Here is a 16,160-nt window from a genome sequence, read left to right on the forward strand (position 1 = left end):
TTAATGTTAAAGGAAAATTTGGGAAGTCAAAGAACAGTTGAATAATCATTAAAATATTAAGTCAGTAAACAAAATAAAATGATTAATGCTGATTTGAATTTTAAAAAGGCGAATAAACGTAATGTGCATCGTCTTTCTCCACGACATATCGCCGAAAGCAGAACGCGCCGCAGAATTCTCGATGAGAAATAATTATTTGGATAAAAATGGAAAAATGTTGTCACAATAGATGAATCTTGGATACATTTAAATGACCGCAATAAAAGAAATCCATTTATTACGAGAAGAAAAAAAATCTTAGAATATACTAGTTCAAAGATTCAAAGAATCTAAAGCAAATTTTTCAGAGGAACTTATGATTGTTGTTAGTTTTTGATAAAACGGCAAATAAAAATTGAAAAGAGTGCAGAAAACCGTAGCCAACTCCACATACTATCAGTAACATATTTTGTACCCGATTTTCGAATGTGAAATAACTTTTCTTTATCCACAATGCCATCAATCACTAAAACTGCATCAATACAAAGCAAGCAGCCACACATCAAATTCCACTATTAATTACTTGAAAAAATGGGACAAGAAACGTGTGAGGCCATGCATGCCCTGCACTCATATACCTACTAAATCTCTTGATGTATCATTCATGGATTTTTACGCTTTTGGACTTTTAAAAAGCGAATTGTAATTTGAATTAATTTGACCTATAGTCCTCCTTAGACAATGGGAACCTATTCAAGAGGAATTCGATAAAATACCTCTTTTGATACTAAAAGAAGCTTTATTGCCTTTGAAATTATGGTGTAGAAAGACTGTGAAGAATAAGGGTTATCAAACGGAATAATTAAACACAAAAATTGTAGGTAAAATATTTCTGTAAATACCATGAAAATCTTTCAATAAATGTATGAACAACTTTTGCATTGTAAAAGCGAAAAATTTCGGGTATCATTTTCCAACGAAAATACCCATTCTCCAATCCATTAGGACGATTTTTTGCGTAACGTCTGTACGCACGGGCAGAGTAAAAGACTCTTTTTTCCAAAATGGATTTGAAATATATCCAAAACGAATTTTTTTCGTGATTATACACATACGTACCTATACGTATTTTTGAGTTATACTAGATACATACATATATATATATATATGTATCTAGTATAACTCAAAAACGATTACCTGTAAATCGTTGAAATTTGTATATGGGACTGATATAATATCTAGTTGTGCAACTCCCATTTTTATTGCAATCGACGTACCAAACGCATATATATATATATGCACAAATTGGAACACACACACACACACACACATGTATGTATGCGTGTGTGTAATAAAGACTTAAAAACATAACATCCTGCTCATAATGTGCTAAGATATAATTTGTACATAATGATTCAGTTAAAATTAAAACTAAACGGGAAAGACAAGTAAGAAAAGGAACAACCAAATATTAATTGAGCAAATTAAAGGCACTGCAAATTATAAATGGAGTAAATTGTTTTTTTTTTTTTTTTTTTTTTTTTTTTTTTTTTTTTTTAAATTAAAAACTAAAAATGTAGGCAAAATAATTTTTTCCGTATCACACAAATTAAAATACAGCGGTATAAATGATTAAAAAATTTTAAAAAAATGCTATATTATTATTGTTTTCAGAATCTTGCGTTGCCAAGATAAGGTTCTTATGAAATATTCCCTTCTTATGAAAATACACATTTTCAGGGCAGTTATTTTGTCTCTGTAATCTAAAACTGTCCGGGCACTGAGTTAATAATGTAAATACTTTCAGAACCTATGAAAATTAAAAACTCTTCCCCAGCAGACAAATCTAACCCACACAAAAAAACATACTCAATAGTTCTTATATATGCGAATACAAGTAAATAAATTGTATTTTAATTTATATTGTATGGCAAAAATTATTTTTACTCCATTTTTAGTTTTTAATTAAAAAAAAATTCAGTTTAATCCATTTATAATTTGCTATAGCATCATTTGCTCGATTAATAATATTTAATTGTTTAATCTCTCTCTGACTCACCTCGCTCCTTCAAACAAAATCAAAGCCCCGTAGTTGAGCCAAGAGCGACGAAGGTGGAGCGGTTATTTGCGTTAGCGACAGAGTTTTTATATTGTCTCGTGCTTTTTTTATATATTGTCTCGTGCTTTTATAATTTCATACGATGCCTCATAAATGTGCTGTAGCCACATGTCGTGGTAATTATAAAAACGGACCAAAAGTGGCTGTATTCAAGTTTCCAAATGAGACTGAACTCCGGATGAAATGGATAAGGAGTCTACGAAGAAAAGATGGCTTTCAACCTACTAAACATACCAGAGTAAGTTCAATTTTACTGCATTTTTTATGTTTTGTATCTTTACATTTTTTTATTACTTTTATTGATAGGTATGTGATGTTTATGCTTACGATATTAGATTTTGATCTGTGGGTAAGAAGTTTTATGTTTGAAAGATTTTAATCTTGCCTGTTTTAATCATTTCAAAAAAATATTTTCCTTCAAAGTTTTATGAATGAAATAAAGTTCCATATAACAGGAATAATTCTAAATTTAGTAGTTACATAAATGCCAATAATTTGTAAATGCTTTCTAGTATACTGTGCAGGCAGATTCTGTAGTTATTCCAAATTTATCATAATTTATATGACAAGGAACTACTAAGTAATCATAATAGGTTTCATTTTAAAATTTTTGTAATGATATATGAAAGTTTGGTATGATGTATTCAAGGTAATTATTTGTATTTGGTAACCAGTGTTTGTTGTAAACAATTATCTCAAATATATAATTTTCTTTAAATGTAAATAAAGCTGTAATCATTATGATGAGCATTCCAGATTTTACAAATTACTTAAATTATACACGTAATTGAAATGATATTACTGGTTTTTTAATTCGTATTTATGTATCAAATTATTTATTTAAATCATAGGGCTTATTGACTTCTGTTACTAAATATTAACATGCATCTAACTTTTGTACTCACAACAAGTTGATTTTTGAATATTTTCTTTTATAGGTATGTGAATTACATTTTCGATCAGATGAAATAATACGAGAAATCGAAATGTATGATGAGAAATCAGCGAAGTTAATTAAAGCCCCAATTTCTAGGCCACGTTTGAAAAAAGGATGCATACCTTCTCAGTTCCCTGATGGCCCATCCTACATGTCATCAAATTCTGTATCGAGAATGTCACCAGAAAAGAAGAAAGCTCGTTTAGAAGAGAAATACCTGGAGAAAGCGATAGAAGAAAGTTTGAAAATGAAAGAACGGTATGATAATGAACGATCATTTGAAAGTTTAATTGAATTCAATAATTGCCTAGAACATCAGATTTTAGAAACATTTTGGACAACTCTACATACTGAAAATTCAACTATGTTACTTGATATTTTAAGTGACCCAGCTCCAGAAATTCAGAAATCGGTAGTAATAAATGAGGATTTAACAGTATGTGTTTATATTAAAAACATCGCTATAAAATCTATTGGTAAATTTGTTTTCCCTCTAAAAATTAGTAATGTAAATATGTTTCTAGAAGTACTAAAGGAAGTTGAAAGTCTGTCTCATAACTTACAAAATGAAGAATATATTAAGAATTCTATACAAATTGTGGATGATATGTTTCAGAATTGAAAAGAGTGTTACCTGAAAAAGAAACTGAACTGAACTTCCTTTCAGAGCAAGTAAATAAACTAAATGTAAAGAAAGAGAAGTATCGATATACTCCAGATTTACTTATTTTTTGCAGTTTGTTAAACTCGATCTCACCGCATGCATACAAGTTTTTACGACATTCAGGTTACATTTCTATTCCCCATCCACGTACTATTCGTAGAATTTGTTCAATGTTTTCTCTTAATCCTATTACTGAGCAATTTAATGATGACTTTTTAGGATATGTTAAACAAAGATGCAAGGATTTAGAAGAAAATGATAAAACTGTAATTATTATGATGGATGAAGTGCATTTAAATTCATGTTTCGATTTTAAAGGAGGAAATTTGTGTGGCATGGCCTACAACTGTGAAAAAGCTGCTACAAGTGCTTATGTTTTTATGATACGTAGCTTATTATCACCTTTCAAGGATGTGGCAAATATATTACCAGTTAAATCATTAAATGCTGAGGATCTGTATCAATATCTTAAGAAAATTATAATTGGTTTAGAAAATATAGGTTATAGAATTGTGGCAGTTGTCTCTGACAATAATTCAATAAATAAAAAAGCCATGTCATTATTTTGTATGCCTCCAAAAATTAGTATTGTGTATAAAAACCCTGCAGACTTATCTCGGCCACTATTTTTTGTTATTGACTCAGTGCACATCTTGAAGTGTGTCAGGAACAACTGGATAAATCAAAAAACTTCTGGGCAATGTTTATTTTATCCAAATTTTGAAAATTTTTCCAAGGTCGAAACAGCGGCATTTGCATGCATAAAAAGTCTCCATTCATTAGAGGCAGGCAGAATTGTAAAATATAGTTATGGTTTGACTCTGAAAGCTCTGTATCTAACCAATTTGGAAAGACAAAATGTCAAGCTAGCATTACAAATATTTGACAGTCGTCTTGCAGAGGCAATAATGGTTATTGGTAAAGAAAATAGTATTTTAAATTACGAAACAACAGCTGAATTTATTAAAATTATATCTACATGGTGGTCAATAGTCAATGTCAAAAGTATCTTTAAAGGACACCATAAGATGAATGAGTATCAAAAGCCGTTAACTGTGCAAAATGATGATGTTAGATATATTTATTTAAATAAGTTACTTGAGTGGTTAGATCAGTGGAAACTTTTAGGCTGTTCTAGTGGTGGACTAACTAAGGAAACACATTTTGCATTAACACATACTAGCTATTCGTTGCTCGAAATGGCAAGGTATTGCATTGAGGAGCTAAAATTTACTTACTTTTTACCAGGAAAAGTTCAGACAGATCTCCTAGAGAATAGATTCGGAAAATATAGACAGCTGGCTGGTTCACAACATAATATTTCTATAAGGCAAGTATATGAAACTGAAGCAAAATTAAGATTACAAAGTCTTCTGCCATCTGTTATTAAATCATCAAAGTATGGAGGAATTCCTATTTATCTAAATTGTAAAAACCTGTGTATTGAATCTCTGGAGCAAGAAAATATTGGATGCACTTTCTCAGGAAGAATAACTATTACAAATGAAGATATACAAAATGTTCAAAATGACATACCAATTTTAATGTATATAGCTGGTTACTGTAGTTATAAAGTTGTGAAACTATTAAGCTGTGATATTTGTAAAGGCAATCTAACTATTGATAAAGAATTAATTGTAGAAAATGAAGGACAGTCTTGGATAAAAAGATTTGATAGAGGACTTCTATATCCTCATCCTGATGTACTAAATTCAGTAATATATAATTATGTTGTTATTCAAAAACTTGTATCTGAAGAATTTGAGAATGAATTTTTATTTTCTGCAAATCAGAGGGATATAGCATGTAACTTAACTCTAGACATACTGATAGAAAATGACATTTTTTTTAAATCTAGATGATTGCCTTAAAGCTCATGAGTCACAGAAAGTGTTAAAGCAGATTCTTTGGTCATCAACGAACACATTTTTAAATAATTATTGCAAATTAAAGAATGATACACTAAACCAGAAAAGCATTGCAAAAGAGCGCAAATTGAAAACTTTAAAGCATAAATAAAAATATAATGGGTGTTTAGCAATTAAACATTTAAAAAATGTAGGTTTTAATTCAAATGATGCTGTATTTCATAGACTAGTAAGTTTAGTAACTTTAATGCATGTAACAAGACACAAAAATTAATTGAGCAAAGCCTAGTGATGTTAGTTCAGATTTATTTCTGTTGAAAAAATATTTTCGCATCTAACAGTTACTGTTACACATTATTGTGAATTCCTTATTATTTTTTTTCTACTCATGTATGCTGTCTGTTTAACCTTGAGATCACTTGAAAAGTAATAGTAACGAAAAATTCATTTCTATGCATCTATGTAAATAAGTGTCTGGGTTGTATTTTAAGTGGTCCTTATTATTAATGTGGATATCAAATTAGTGTTAACATATGGTAAGATTCTTTATCATTATAATTGACTTGAAATATTGAAAAATTCATTTCCTTGCCCTTAATTTGTTGTGTAAAAAAGTGTCTGCGTTATGTTTTTATGTGGCCACTACTTTTATCATTTGGGTATAATTTTGGTGTTAACATGATAAAATACTTTATCAAAGTAACAGTTATATGTTTCAAAATGCTTACAAAATGTTATGTATATAATAACTGCCACTGTTATACTGGTAATGGGTCATTATACTTTTGTTGATATGGACAGATATTGACTGTTTTACATTCAGATGACTTGAAATATTGAAGAAGGCATGTCCTTTTTTTTAATTTCTCATCGCGTAAAAAAGTGTCTCGGTTTGTGTTTTAGTGCGGCCACTACTTTTATCATTTGGATATAAGTTTGGTGTTAACATATGGTAAAATGCTTTCTCCTGATAAAAGTGATATGTTTCAGCATGGGTACAAAATGATATGTATATAATAACTGCCACTGTTATACTGGTAATGGGTCATTATACTTTTGTTGATATGGACAGATACTGACTGTTTAACATTCAGATGACTTGAAATATTGAAGAAGGCATTTCCTTGCCTTTAAATTGTCATTGCGTAAAAAGGTATCTCGGTTTGTGTTTTAGCGCAGCCACTACTTTTATCATTTGGGTATAAGTTTGGTGTTGACATATGGTAAAATGCTTTCTCCTGATAAAAGTTATGTTTCAGCATGCTTACCGAATGATATGTATATAATAACTGCCACTGTTATACTGGTAATGGGTCATTATAATTTTGTTGATATGAACATATACTGACTGTTTTATATTTAGATGACTTGAAATATTGAAGAAGGCATGTCATTTTTTAATTTGTCATCGCATAAAAAAGTATCTCGGTTTGTGTTTTAGTGCGGCCACTACTTTTATCATTTGGGTATAAGTTTGGTGTTGACATATGGTAAAATGCTTTCTCCTGATGAAAGTGATATGTTTCAGCATGGGTACAAAATGATATGTATATAATAACTGTCACTGTTGTACTGGTAATGGGTCATTATACTTTTGTTGATATGGACAGATACTGACTGTTTAACATTCAGATGACTTGAAATATTGAAGAAGGCATTTCCTTGCCTTTAAATTGTCATTGCGTAAAAAGGTATCTCGGTTTGTGTTTTAGCGCAGCCACTACTTTTATCATTTGGGTATAAGTTTGGTGTTGACATATGGTAAAATGCTTTCTCCTGATAAAAGTTATGTTTCAGCATGCTTACCGAATGATATGTATATAATAACTGCCACTGTTATACTGGTAATGGGTCATTATAATTTTGTTGATATGAACATATACTGACTGTTTTATATTTAGATGACTTGAAATATTGAAGAAGGCATGTCATTTTTTTAATTTGTCATCGCATAAAAAAGTATCTCGGTTTGTGTTTTAGTGCGGCCACTACTTTTATCATTTGGGTATAAGTTTGGTGTTGACATATGCAGTGGCGTAGCAAGCATAACTGGCGCCCGGGGCAAAATACCTTTTTGGCGCCCCCCCCCACAGAAAACTTTCAGTATATAATGTATAAAATATATTCGTAATAAGAAAATAATGCAAATAATAATAAAATGCTGAATCTTCCATAAAATACTCAAAAATATATTAAAAATAGACACTACCTAACTACACTAGCCTTGGGTTCGGAAATGCATCTGTGTCCGCAAAAAAAATCAGACATACGATGATCTAGAACTAGTTAAAAAGCTGTTATTTATTTTACATATTTGTATAAGTGTTTTTAAAAAGTACAACTTTTAAACAATTAAAAGTTTAATATACATTATAGATAAATATATATGTGGCAACTTGCCTACTACAACTCAACTCTGCCAGTCTGGTAACCCATAGCAACCAAAAACAAAATAATATTTATTCTATTCAATTGTTATAATTATTTAACGATCTGTCTCAAAAAATTGTACTACCATAATTGGTGACCCGTATTTATTACGAATAGCAATCTTCAATATTGCACGAATATGGAGTTTATGTGTCAAAATTCACCAGTAAGTTATCCAGTGTGATGAGATGCAAGTAAGACATTTCACCTGTGATTTCAAGCGTTGTGCCGCATTCCGATGAGTCAACATATTTCTGTCATAATTTCAGCGGATATATGTATCGCCTGCTGCATTTGAGCCTCCAACTTCTCTGATTTCAAGGCGCTAACGGGCTGGCTGCATGGGCGTTTTCGTGGTTTTCCCCATGTGTAACGTGTATACGAGCCAGTTTCCCTTAGAAAGTCCTCCACGAAGGCATCCCTCCTCTTAGGCAGATAGCCCTAGTGTGCTTTGCCATAATTAAATACACCAAACACACCAAACTCTGATTTCAAGTACCAAGAAACTGTGTCACTATATACATATTGATTATTTTTCTATACATATTATTATTGTGCATATTTGATTCATCTAAAGTGGTTGACAACGATGCTGCTTCACAATTGGGGTGAGTGGCAGTTAAGCCACCGCCTTTTTCTCCCCGAGACCCATTGTTATGGTTCATTCAATTGGATGCGCAGTTTAAATTGAGTTACACTACTGCCGACGAAACTCAATTTTATACAGCGATCGCCGCGTTAGAATCAGAGGTACTGCAAACAGCTCGTGAAATAATTTTGAATCCACCGGCGACGGACAAATACAAATCTTTAAAAAAAATTAATTTCTGTTTATGAAGAATCCGAGGCAGTTAAAATCAAGCAGCTGTTCCACGATTTACAGTTGAGTGATATAAGGCCTTCTTAGTTGCTGTCTAAAATGTCAGACTTAGTCGCCGTAACCTAACGGATAACATTCTTAAAACATTATGGATGAATAGACTCCCACCTAACATGCAAATCATTTTAGCGGCCAGTAGCGAGCCACTTAAAAATCTTCCCGAAATAGCTGATAAAATTCACGAACTGGCCATCCCTGCGCAAATAGACGCAGTGCAGGCTCCTGGTCCAGGTATTATGGCGTTAGAGGCTCAAATTGATGATTTGTCCAAACAGGTTGCTCAGTAGCCATCCAAGCTGAACCTTTTCACCGCAACCTCTCCACATCACTAGTCGAAATACACGTCCTAACCCACAAAGGAAACGTTATGAAAGCCCTCCTCCGGGTATTTCTTTTTTACCACCACAAATTTGGAAACAAGGCAAACAAATGACACCCACCGTGTGACCCACCGTGCCAACAAATGCCACCCACCGTGACCAGGGAAACGAGAAGGGCCGTTGCTCGAAGTCATGAATGACAGCGGCCGGAATTTTGCACGCCTTTCCGTCATCGAAAAGAATTCGGGCTTAAGGTTTCTTGTAGGCACCAGGGCTGATGTTTCTGTCGTTTCACCACATTTTCACGAACAAAAGCGCCTTATGAAGTTACAGCTTTATATAGCAAATGGAACTTCTATTCAAACTTCTGGTGAACGCCTGATATCTGTTGATTTAGGATTGCGCCACAACTTCCAATGGCAATTCATTATTGCTACTGTCCTATTATTGACGCAGACTTTTTACATAAATTTTCTTTGCTTGTTGATATTAAGAATCGCCGTTTGATATTTTCCATAACCAATTTAACTTATCCGGGAGTAATTCGCAATAGTGAAGATTTGAGCATTAAACTGATTTCGGGTAACTCCCCATGGCATCAACTTCTCAGAGAATTCCCTACAATCACTCGCACAGTTATGGGTATTTCCGAACCCAAGAACGATATTATATTGAAACTAACGGACCTCCAATTGCCGCTAAACCTAGACGCTTCCCTCCGGACAAGCTTAAAGCCGCCAAAGAGGAATTTTAATATATGATGGAACAGGGAATTTGCCGCCTTTTAAAAAGTTCATGGGCCAGTCCGCTCCATCTCGTTCGGAAACGAAATGGTAAGTGGCGGTTATCGCCTGTTAAATGCAGCTACAATTTCTCATCGTTACCCAATCCCGCGCATTCAAAACTGTATGCAAGTTTTAGAGGGAAAAGCTATTTTCAAAACCCTTGATCTTGAGCGGGCGTATCACCAAATGCCCGTTAACCCAGCTGATAGTCCCAGCTGTTAACCCAGCTGAAACTGCGGTTATTACGCCTTTTGGACTATTTGAGTTTCCGGTCATGATTTTCGACTTATGCAGTGCTGCTCAAACGTTCCAACGCTTCATGAATCAGGTGTTAATCGGCCTCTACTTTCGTGTACTTTATTTTGATGACGTCTTAATCGCCTCCTCTTCAGAGCAAGAACACCTATCACATTTGAGAACAGTTTTTGAACGTTTTCAAAGGTACGGTGTCAGTCTTAATCCTTCCAAATGCGTTTCTGGCCAACCAAGAGTATACTTTCTTGGTCATGAAATTTCCGCTGATGGCGTTCGACCCCTTCCAGAGTCACCGCTTTCCGCTATATGCCCGAACCATCTACAGTGAAGAACTTAAGAAGATTTCTTGCTATGCTCAATTTTTATCGACGTTTCTTACCTCATGCAGTAACCATGCAAACACCTCTAAATTCTTTTTTGGTTGGAAGCAAGAAAAACGATAAACGTGTTATAACCTGGACCGCAGAATCTTGCGAAGCATTCCAAAAATGCAAAAATTATTTAATTTCGGCAACAAATTTGCAGTATCCTTTCGCATCTAAACCATTATCACTCTACGTTTATTAGGTATTTCTCCCGCTTTCCTAGTGTGCCTTCATGATATGGTGGTTCTGCACGCTGGGCCGGTACTCCAGAGGTCCGCGGTTCGATTCCCGGCGAAGGCGGTTGCTAATCTTTCAATCTCTCTTGCTTCCAAATATCCTAATGTCTCTACAGTGGCGCTCGAACTAAAAGGATGAGGATTCTCCACACCCAGGATTTGGCGTTGGGGTTCCATGAAAACACCAGTCGCCCTTTAAAAAGGCTTATGCTTTATGCTTTTCAACAGGATAAAACTTCTCCTCGTCAAATGAGACACCTAGACTTCATAGGGCAGTTTTCAACAGCTATCCGTTATATTGAGGGTTCGCAGAATATTGTTGCAGACACCTTGTCTCGTATTGAAGAACTAGCCGTTCCTTCGCCAATAAAGTTTGCTGCCCTTGCGGATGAATAACACCGGGATTCAGAACTACAAACCCTCTTGAAAAGCAAATCTTCCACCAATCTCAACTTGCAGCCTATGCAGCTGTCACCTGGAAAATCACTTTATTGTGATGTTCCGGATTGAAGATTTCGACCTTATGTTCCCTCCGGATTTCACCATGCCATTTTTAGTTAGTGACATCGTCTGTCACATCCTGGCATCAAGGCTTCGAAAAAAAAAAATGATACAGCAACGTTTCGTATGGCCTAGCATGCAAAAGGACATAGCCAACTAGACACGTTCGTGCTTGGAGTGCCAAAGATCTATAATTGTCAGACACACCACCAGCCAACTTAAAAATTTTAATTTGCCCTCATCTCCCTTCAATCACGTGCACCTCGACTTGGTCGGGCACTTATATTTATTAATAATAATATAATATATGAATACAATTAATTACTATGTATACATTTTTCTTACCTTGGATGAAGCAAATTTACTATTTACTTCATCAAAGTCGATCCTTTCAAATTTTTCTCTTTCCACACTTAAAAATGCTAGATGACTTAGGGGATCTTGTCCCATCGTTGATTGTAAATATGTGAAAATTTATTTAATAATTTTAGCACCGCTCATAATTAGCATTTGATAATGAAATAGTAAGTAGTATTTGAAGTGCGACTCTTAGGTTTGGAAAAACATTTTCTCTATAGATTTGTAGTGGAGTTTTAGGTTCCGTTTCTTTTCTACTGCGGAGTAACGTCATACAGTCATATTCACTGCTCAAAACAATTAGGGGATATTGTGGGTTCGGTATGAAATAACCATATAATCGACAACCTTTTTGAACAAAAGGAAATAGAAGAGATTATAAAGGAAAATTATAACGTTTACAAAGTTGGGAATATGCAAATTTAGTCTGTGAAGTCTAAAACTATGCGCTTTAGATAAGAAGTGAGAAGCGACCTGCAGTATTCCTTTTGTAATAGGAGATTAAAAACAATTGACATGCGTTGAATGCTTCGTAGCAGTGAATATACGATGTCTCAGCAAGATGACATAGTTGAATCGGTAGCCAGGAAGGCCATCAGTCGTTTACAGGAGAGTCAAACGCAATCCATTGTAACGGAAGCGTTAGGATTTTCCTAAAATGTCATTTCCAGATTATGGAATCGGATTTTAGAAACTGGATATGTTTGAGAAATCGTTTTAAAATAAAAGCAGAACATATACGTGCATTTCGTTTAAAAAAATATTAATATATCTCTACTTTGGAGAAATAAAGTGGTCAGGAAGAACGTTTTGGTTGATGTACTGCAAACATTTTATTACACATTTTATCAGACAAATCAAGAAAATAAATAATTAATTATATATAATTAATTACAATAGTTATTAAGTTTAAATATATTTTACAGAAATCGATCAAAATAAAAACTGAAATTTTCCGGAAAATCTTGTTTGGAGACCATTTGGCGCCCCTCTACGAGCGGCGCCCGGGGCATCATGCACCCCCATGCCCCCCTCTCGCTACGCCACTGGACATATGGTAAAATGCTTTCTCCTGATGAAAGTGATATGTTTCAGCATGGGTACAAAATGATATGTATATAATAACTGTCACTGTTATACTGGTAATGGGTCATTATACTTTTGTTGATATGGACAGATACTGACTGTTTAACATTCAGATGACTTGAAATATTGAAGAAGGCATTTCCTTGCCTTTAAATTGTCATTGCGTAAAAAGGTGTCTCGGTTTGTGTTTTAGCGCAGCCACTAGTTTTATCATTTGGGTATAAGTTTGGTGTTGACATATGGTAAAATGCTTTCTCCTGATAAAAGTGATGTTTCAGCATGCTTACCGAATGATATGTATATAATAACTGCCACTGTTATACTGGTAATGGGTCATTATAATTTTGTTGATATGAACATATACTGACTGTTTTATATTTAGATGACTTGAAATATTGAAGAAGGCATGTCCTTTTTTTAATTTGTCATCGCGTAAAAAAGTATCTCGGTTTGTGTTTTAGTGCGGCCACTACTTTTATCATTTGGGTATAAGTTTGGTGTTGACATATGGGAAAATGCTTTCTCCTGATAAAAGTGATGTTTCAGCATGCTTAACGAATGATATGTATATAATAACTGCCACTGTTATACTGGTAATGGGTCATTATAATTTTGTTGATATGAACATATACTGACTGTTTTATATTTAGATGACTTGAAATATTGAAGAAGGCATGTCCTTTTTACTTCCTTGTACGAAGTAAAAAGGAAGTATTGTAATCGCGAAAAGTTTCAGGCAGCATATTTCACCGAAAATATCCATTTTGACCGCTATCGAATGCAATTTAACGATGTTTTTGCACCATATCTGTACGTAAGGACAGAATAAAATACTCTTTTCCTTCAAAAAAATTATAAAACTGCTTAAAAAAACTGAAACTAAAATTAATTCTGAAGAGAATTTTTCGTGGCTTCTGTACGAACGTATGTACGTACGTTCGTGCGTACGTACATATCTCACATAACTCAAAAACGAGTAGCCTCAGAACGTTGAAATTTTGTATATAGGACTGCTATAACATGTATATGTGTACCTCGTATTTTGGTTGCAATCGGCCACACCAAACGTATATAAATATATTTATATATATATCCACTCTATGACTTGAAATATTGAAGAAGGAATTTCCTTGCCTTTAATTTGTCATCGCATGAAAATGTGTCTGGGTTATGTTTTAAGTGGCCACTACTCTTATCATTTTGATATAATTTTTGTGTTAACATATGGTAAAATGTTTTATCGAGGTAACAGTTATATGTTTCCAGCATGATTAGAAAATTGTATGTTTATAATAGCTGCTGCTATTATACTGGGAATGGGTCATTATAATTTTGTTCATATGGACATGCACTGACTGTTTTATATTCAGAGCACTTGAAAGATGATAATATTGAAAAATTCATTTTCGTGCTGTTGAGTGTTTGCTGCATAAAATGGTATCTGGGTTGTATTTAAATGGCTACCACTTAATGTTTAGTAAGTGGTTATCATTTGGTGTTAACATACTGTAAAATGCTTTCTCATGATAAAAGTTGTGTTTCAGCATGCTTACAAGATGACAAGTTTATGGTAACTGCTGCTTTTATACTGAGAATGGGTCATTATAATTTATATTTTTTATATGGGCATGTACTGACTGTTTTACACTTAAAAATATTGAAAAATTCATTTCCTTGTCTTTAATTTGTTGTTGTGTAAAAAAGGGTCTATGTTGTGTCTTTAAGTGGCCATTACTTATATCATTTGAGTATAATTTTCATGTTACCATATGATAAATTACTTTATCAAGATAACAGTTATGTGTTTCAGCATGGCGACAAAATAACAGGTTTGTAATAACTCCTACTATTATTCTGGGAATTGGCTGAATAAAGGGTGTCTTTGATTAGGAGCACTCATTTCACAAACCTGTGATTTTCATGTGCATTTTGAAATTACTGGTGTCCCATAATTAAGACTGGTGGCTTTCTGGACAAATCATTTTGATATATTCTTTGCTTAAATTAAAGAAGCCTGATAGCGAGTAACTTAGAAGATCACGATTTTAGCTTGGAAAAATTACAACAAAATTGTGTTGCAAGTAGTGACCAGATACTTTCAAATTGGATACTGGTGCATAGGTAAAACATTTTTATTATTTTCTATATTTGAAACATTAACTGATAATCACTTCCTTTACACAACATCAATAAATGTTTTTACATATACTGGTGATGCTGACATCCATTTGCTGTTGAATGTATCTTTATATGCTTCATAAATAATAATAGCCATCGTATAAAATTTAATATCATTTGTGCACATGAAGTGTTTTAAATGGTAATGGACGGTCTTCTCAAGTGTTTGCCCGATATTTATCCATATTATGGCAGTATCGTAATACATTTTGAAACTATTAATTGGCTGTTGTAAAAAGTTAATAACGGTGTTTGTAATTGCCAGACAAAATGGGTTGAAATTTAACGAATAGAAACTTGAACTTGCAGTATCAAAATTTAAATATTAAGGTCACATAGTCTCATCTTATTGTTTCTGATGAGACCCAATTAATATAGAAGCAGTTTTGAAATTTGCACACCTGTTAATAAATAAGAATTGATGAGATTTCTTAGTATGGCAATATGCTTAATGAGATTTCTGCTTCAATTTTTACAAGAAAGTTTGAATAATTTATTGATAAAAAGAGATCAGCTGGTTTTAACTTATTTGTATGTTATAACTTAGGTGTTGTGTTGTTATGCTGACTGCTTGCATAAAATTGTAAATAAATTTTTTTTATTTTTCACTTGTGAATCTTTATTTTCAAGTTCAGCTATATAACTAACAGAATACAGTTAAGTACATATCCAACTAATATTATTGGTTCTACAGATTTAAGCAATAATTTTAAATTGCACATTGAATTATTTGCTAAGCAAACCTCTGATATACTAATTTATTTGAAACTTGCAAGACACATAGCATATTATAGACAAAATTTAGTGCATTTTTATACCATTTTCTTTTAAAGACAAATTACTGATTGGAAGAAAAATGAAATGATAAGTAATAGTTTGTATGCAGATAATTTGGGTTTTTTTCATAAATATTAGAAAAATATAAAGCAATATTAAATTATGAGGGAAAAGTCAGAAATTCCTTTTTTGAGTTAGTATGGCTGATTTTTAACTTTTTAAATGCTGCTGTGAAACCTACAAGGAAGTATAATTCATTAAAGTCAAGAAATAAGAAACAAAAAATTCTTAAATTTATGTCAAATTTTATTGTGTTAAATTTTGAAGTAATTAAATTATTCATTATATATAATTGAATCTCTGAATAAAATCCCACCCAAGTATCTATATCAAATAGTGAAATCAACGTTAAGTACGGCACTA

At 33.0% G+C, this 16,160-nt stretch overlaps 2 protein-coding genes across 2 annotated transcripts in view; both read left to right on the forward strand.

Moving 5' to 3' along the window:
- Positions 1–2,097: 2,097 nt before the first annotated feature.
- Positions 2,098–3,657, forward strand: LOC146993692 (uncharacterized). Its single transcript, XM_085806575.1, has 2 exons — positions 2,098–2,336; positions 3,037–3,657. The coding sequence occupies exons 1-2, from the start codon at positions 2,181–2,183 to the stop codon at positions 3,655–3,657; spliced, it is 777 nt and encodes a 258-aa protein (XP_085662701.1). The 5' UTR covers positions 2,098–2,180.
- A 1,070-nt stretch (positions 3,658–4,727) lies between these two features.
- Positions 4,728–16,160, forward strand: part of LOC118181924 (uncharacterized) — a 57,250-nt gene continuing 45,817 nt past the window's right edge. Inside the window, exon 1 of the mRNA XM_085827405.1 lies at positions 4,728–5,414. Within this exon, the coding sequence (XP_085683531.1) occupies positions 4,728–5,414 (687 nt within the window). The remainder of the gene's footprint in view (positions 5,415–16,160) is intronic.

This window comes from Stegodyphus dumicola, chromosome 12 (genome assembly GCF_044657685.1).
Source record: "Stegodyphus dumicola isolate Sdum_Otavi_A_Nest chromosome 12, ASM4465768v1".
Taxonomy (NCBI): Eukaryota; Metazoa; Arthropoda; class Arachnida; order Araneae; family Eresidae; genus Stegodyphus; species Stegodyphus dumicola.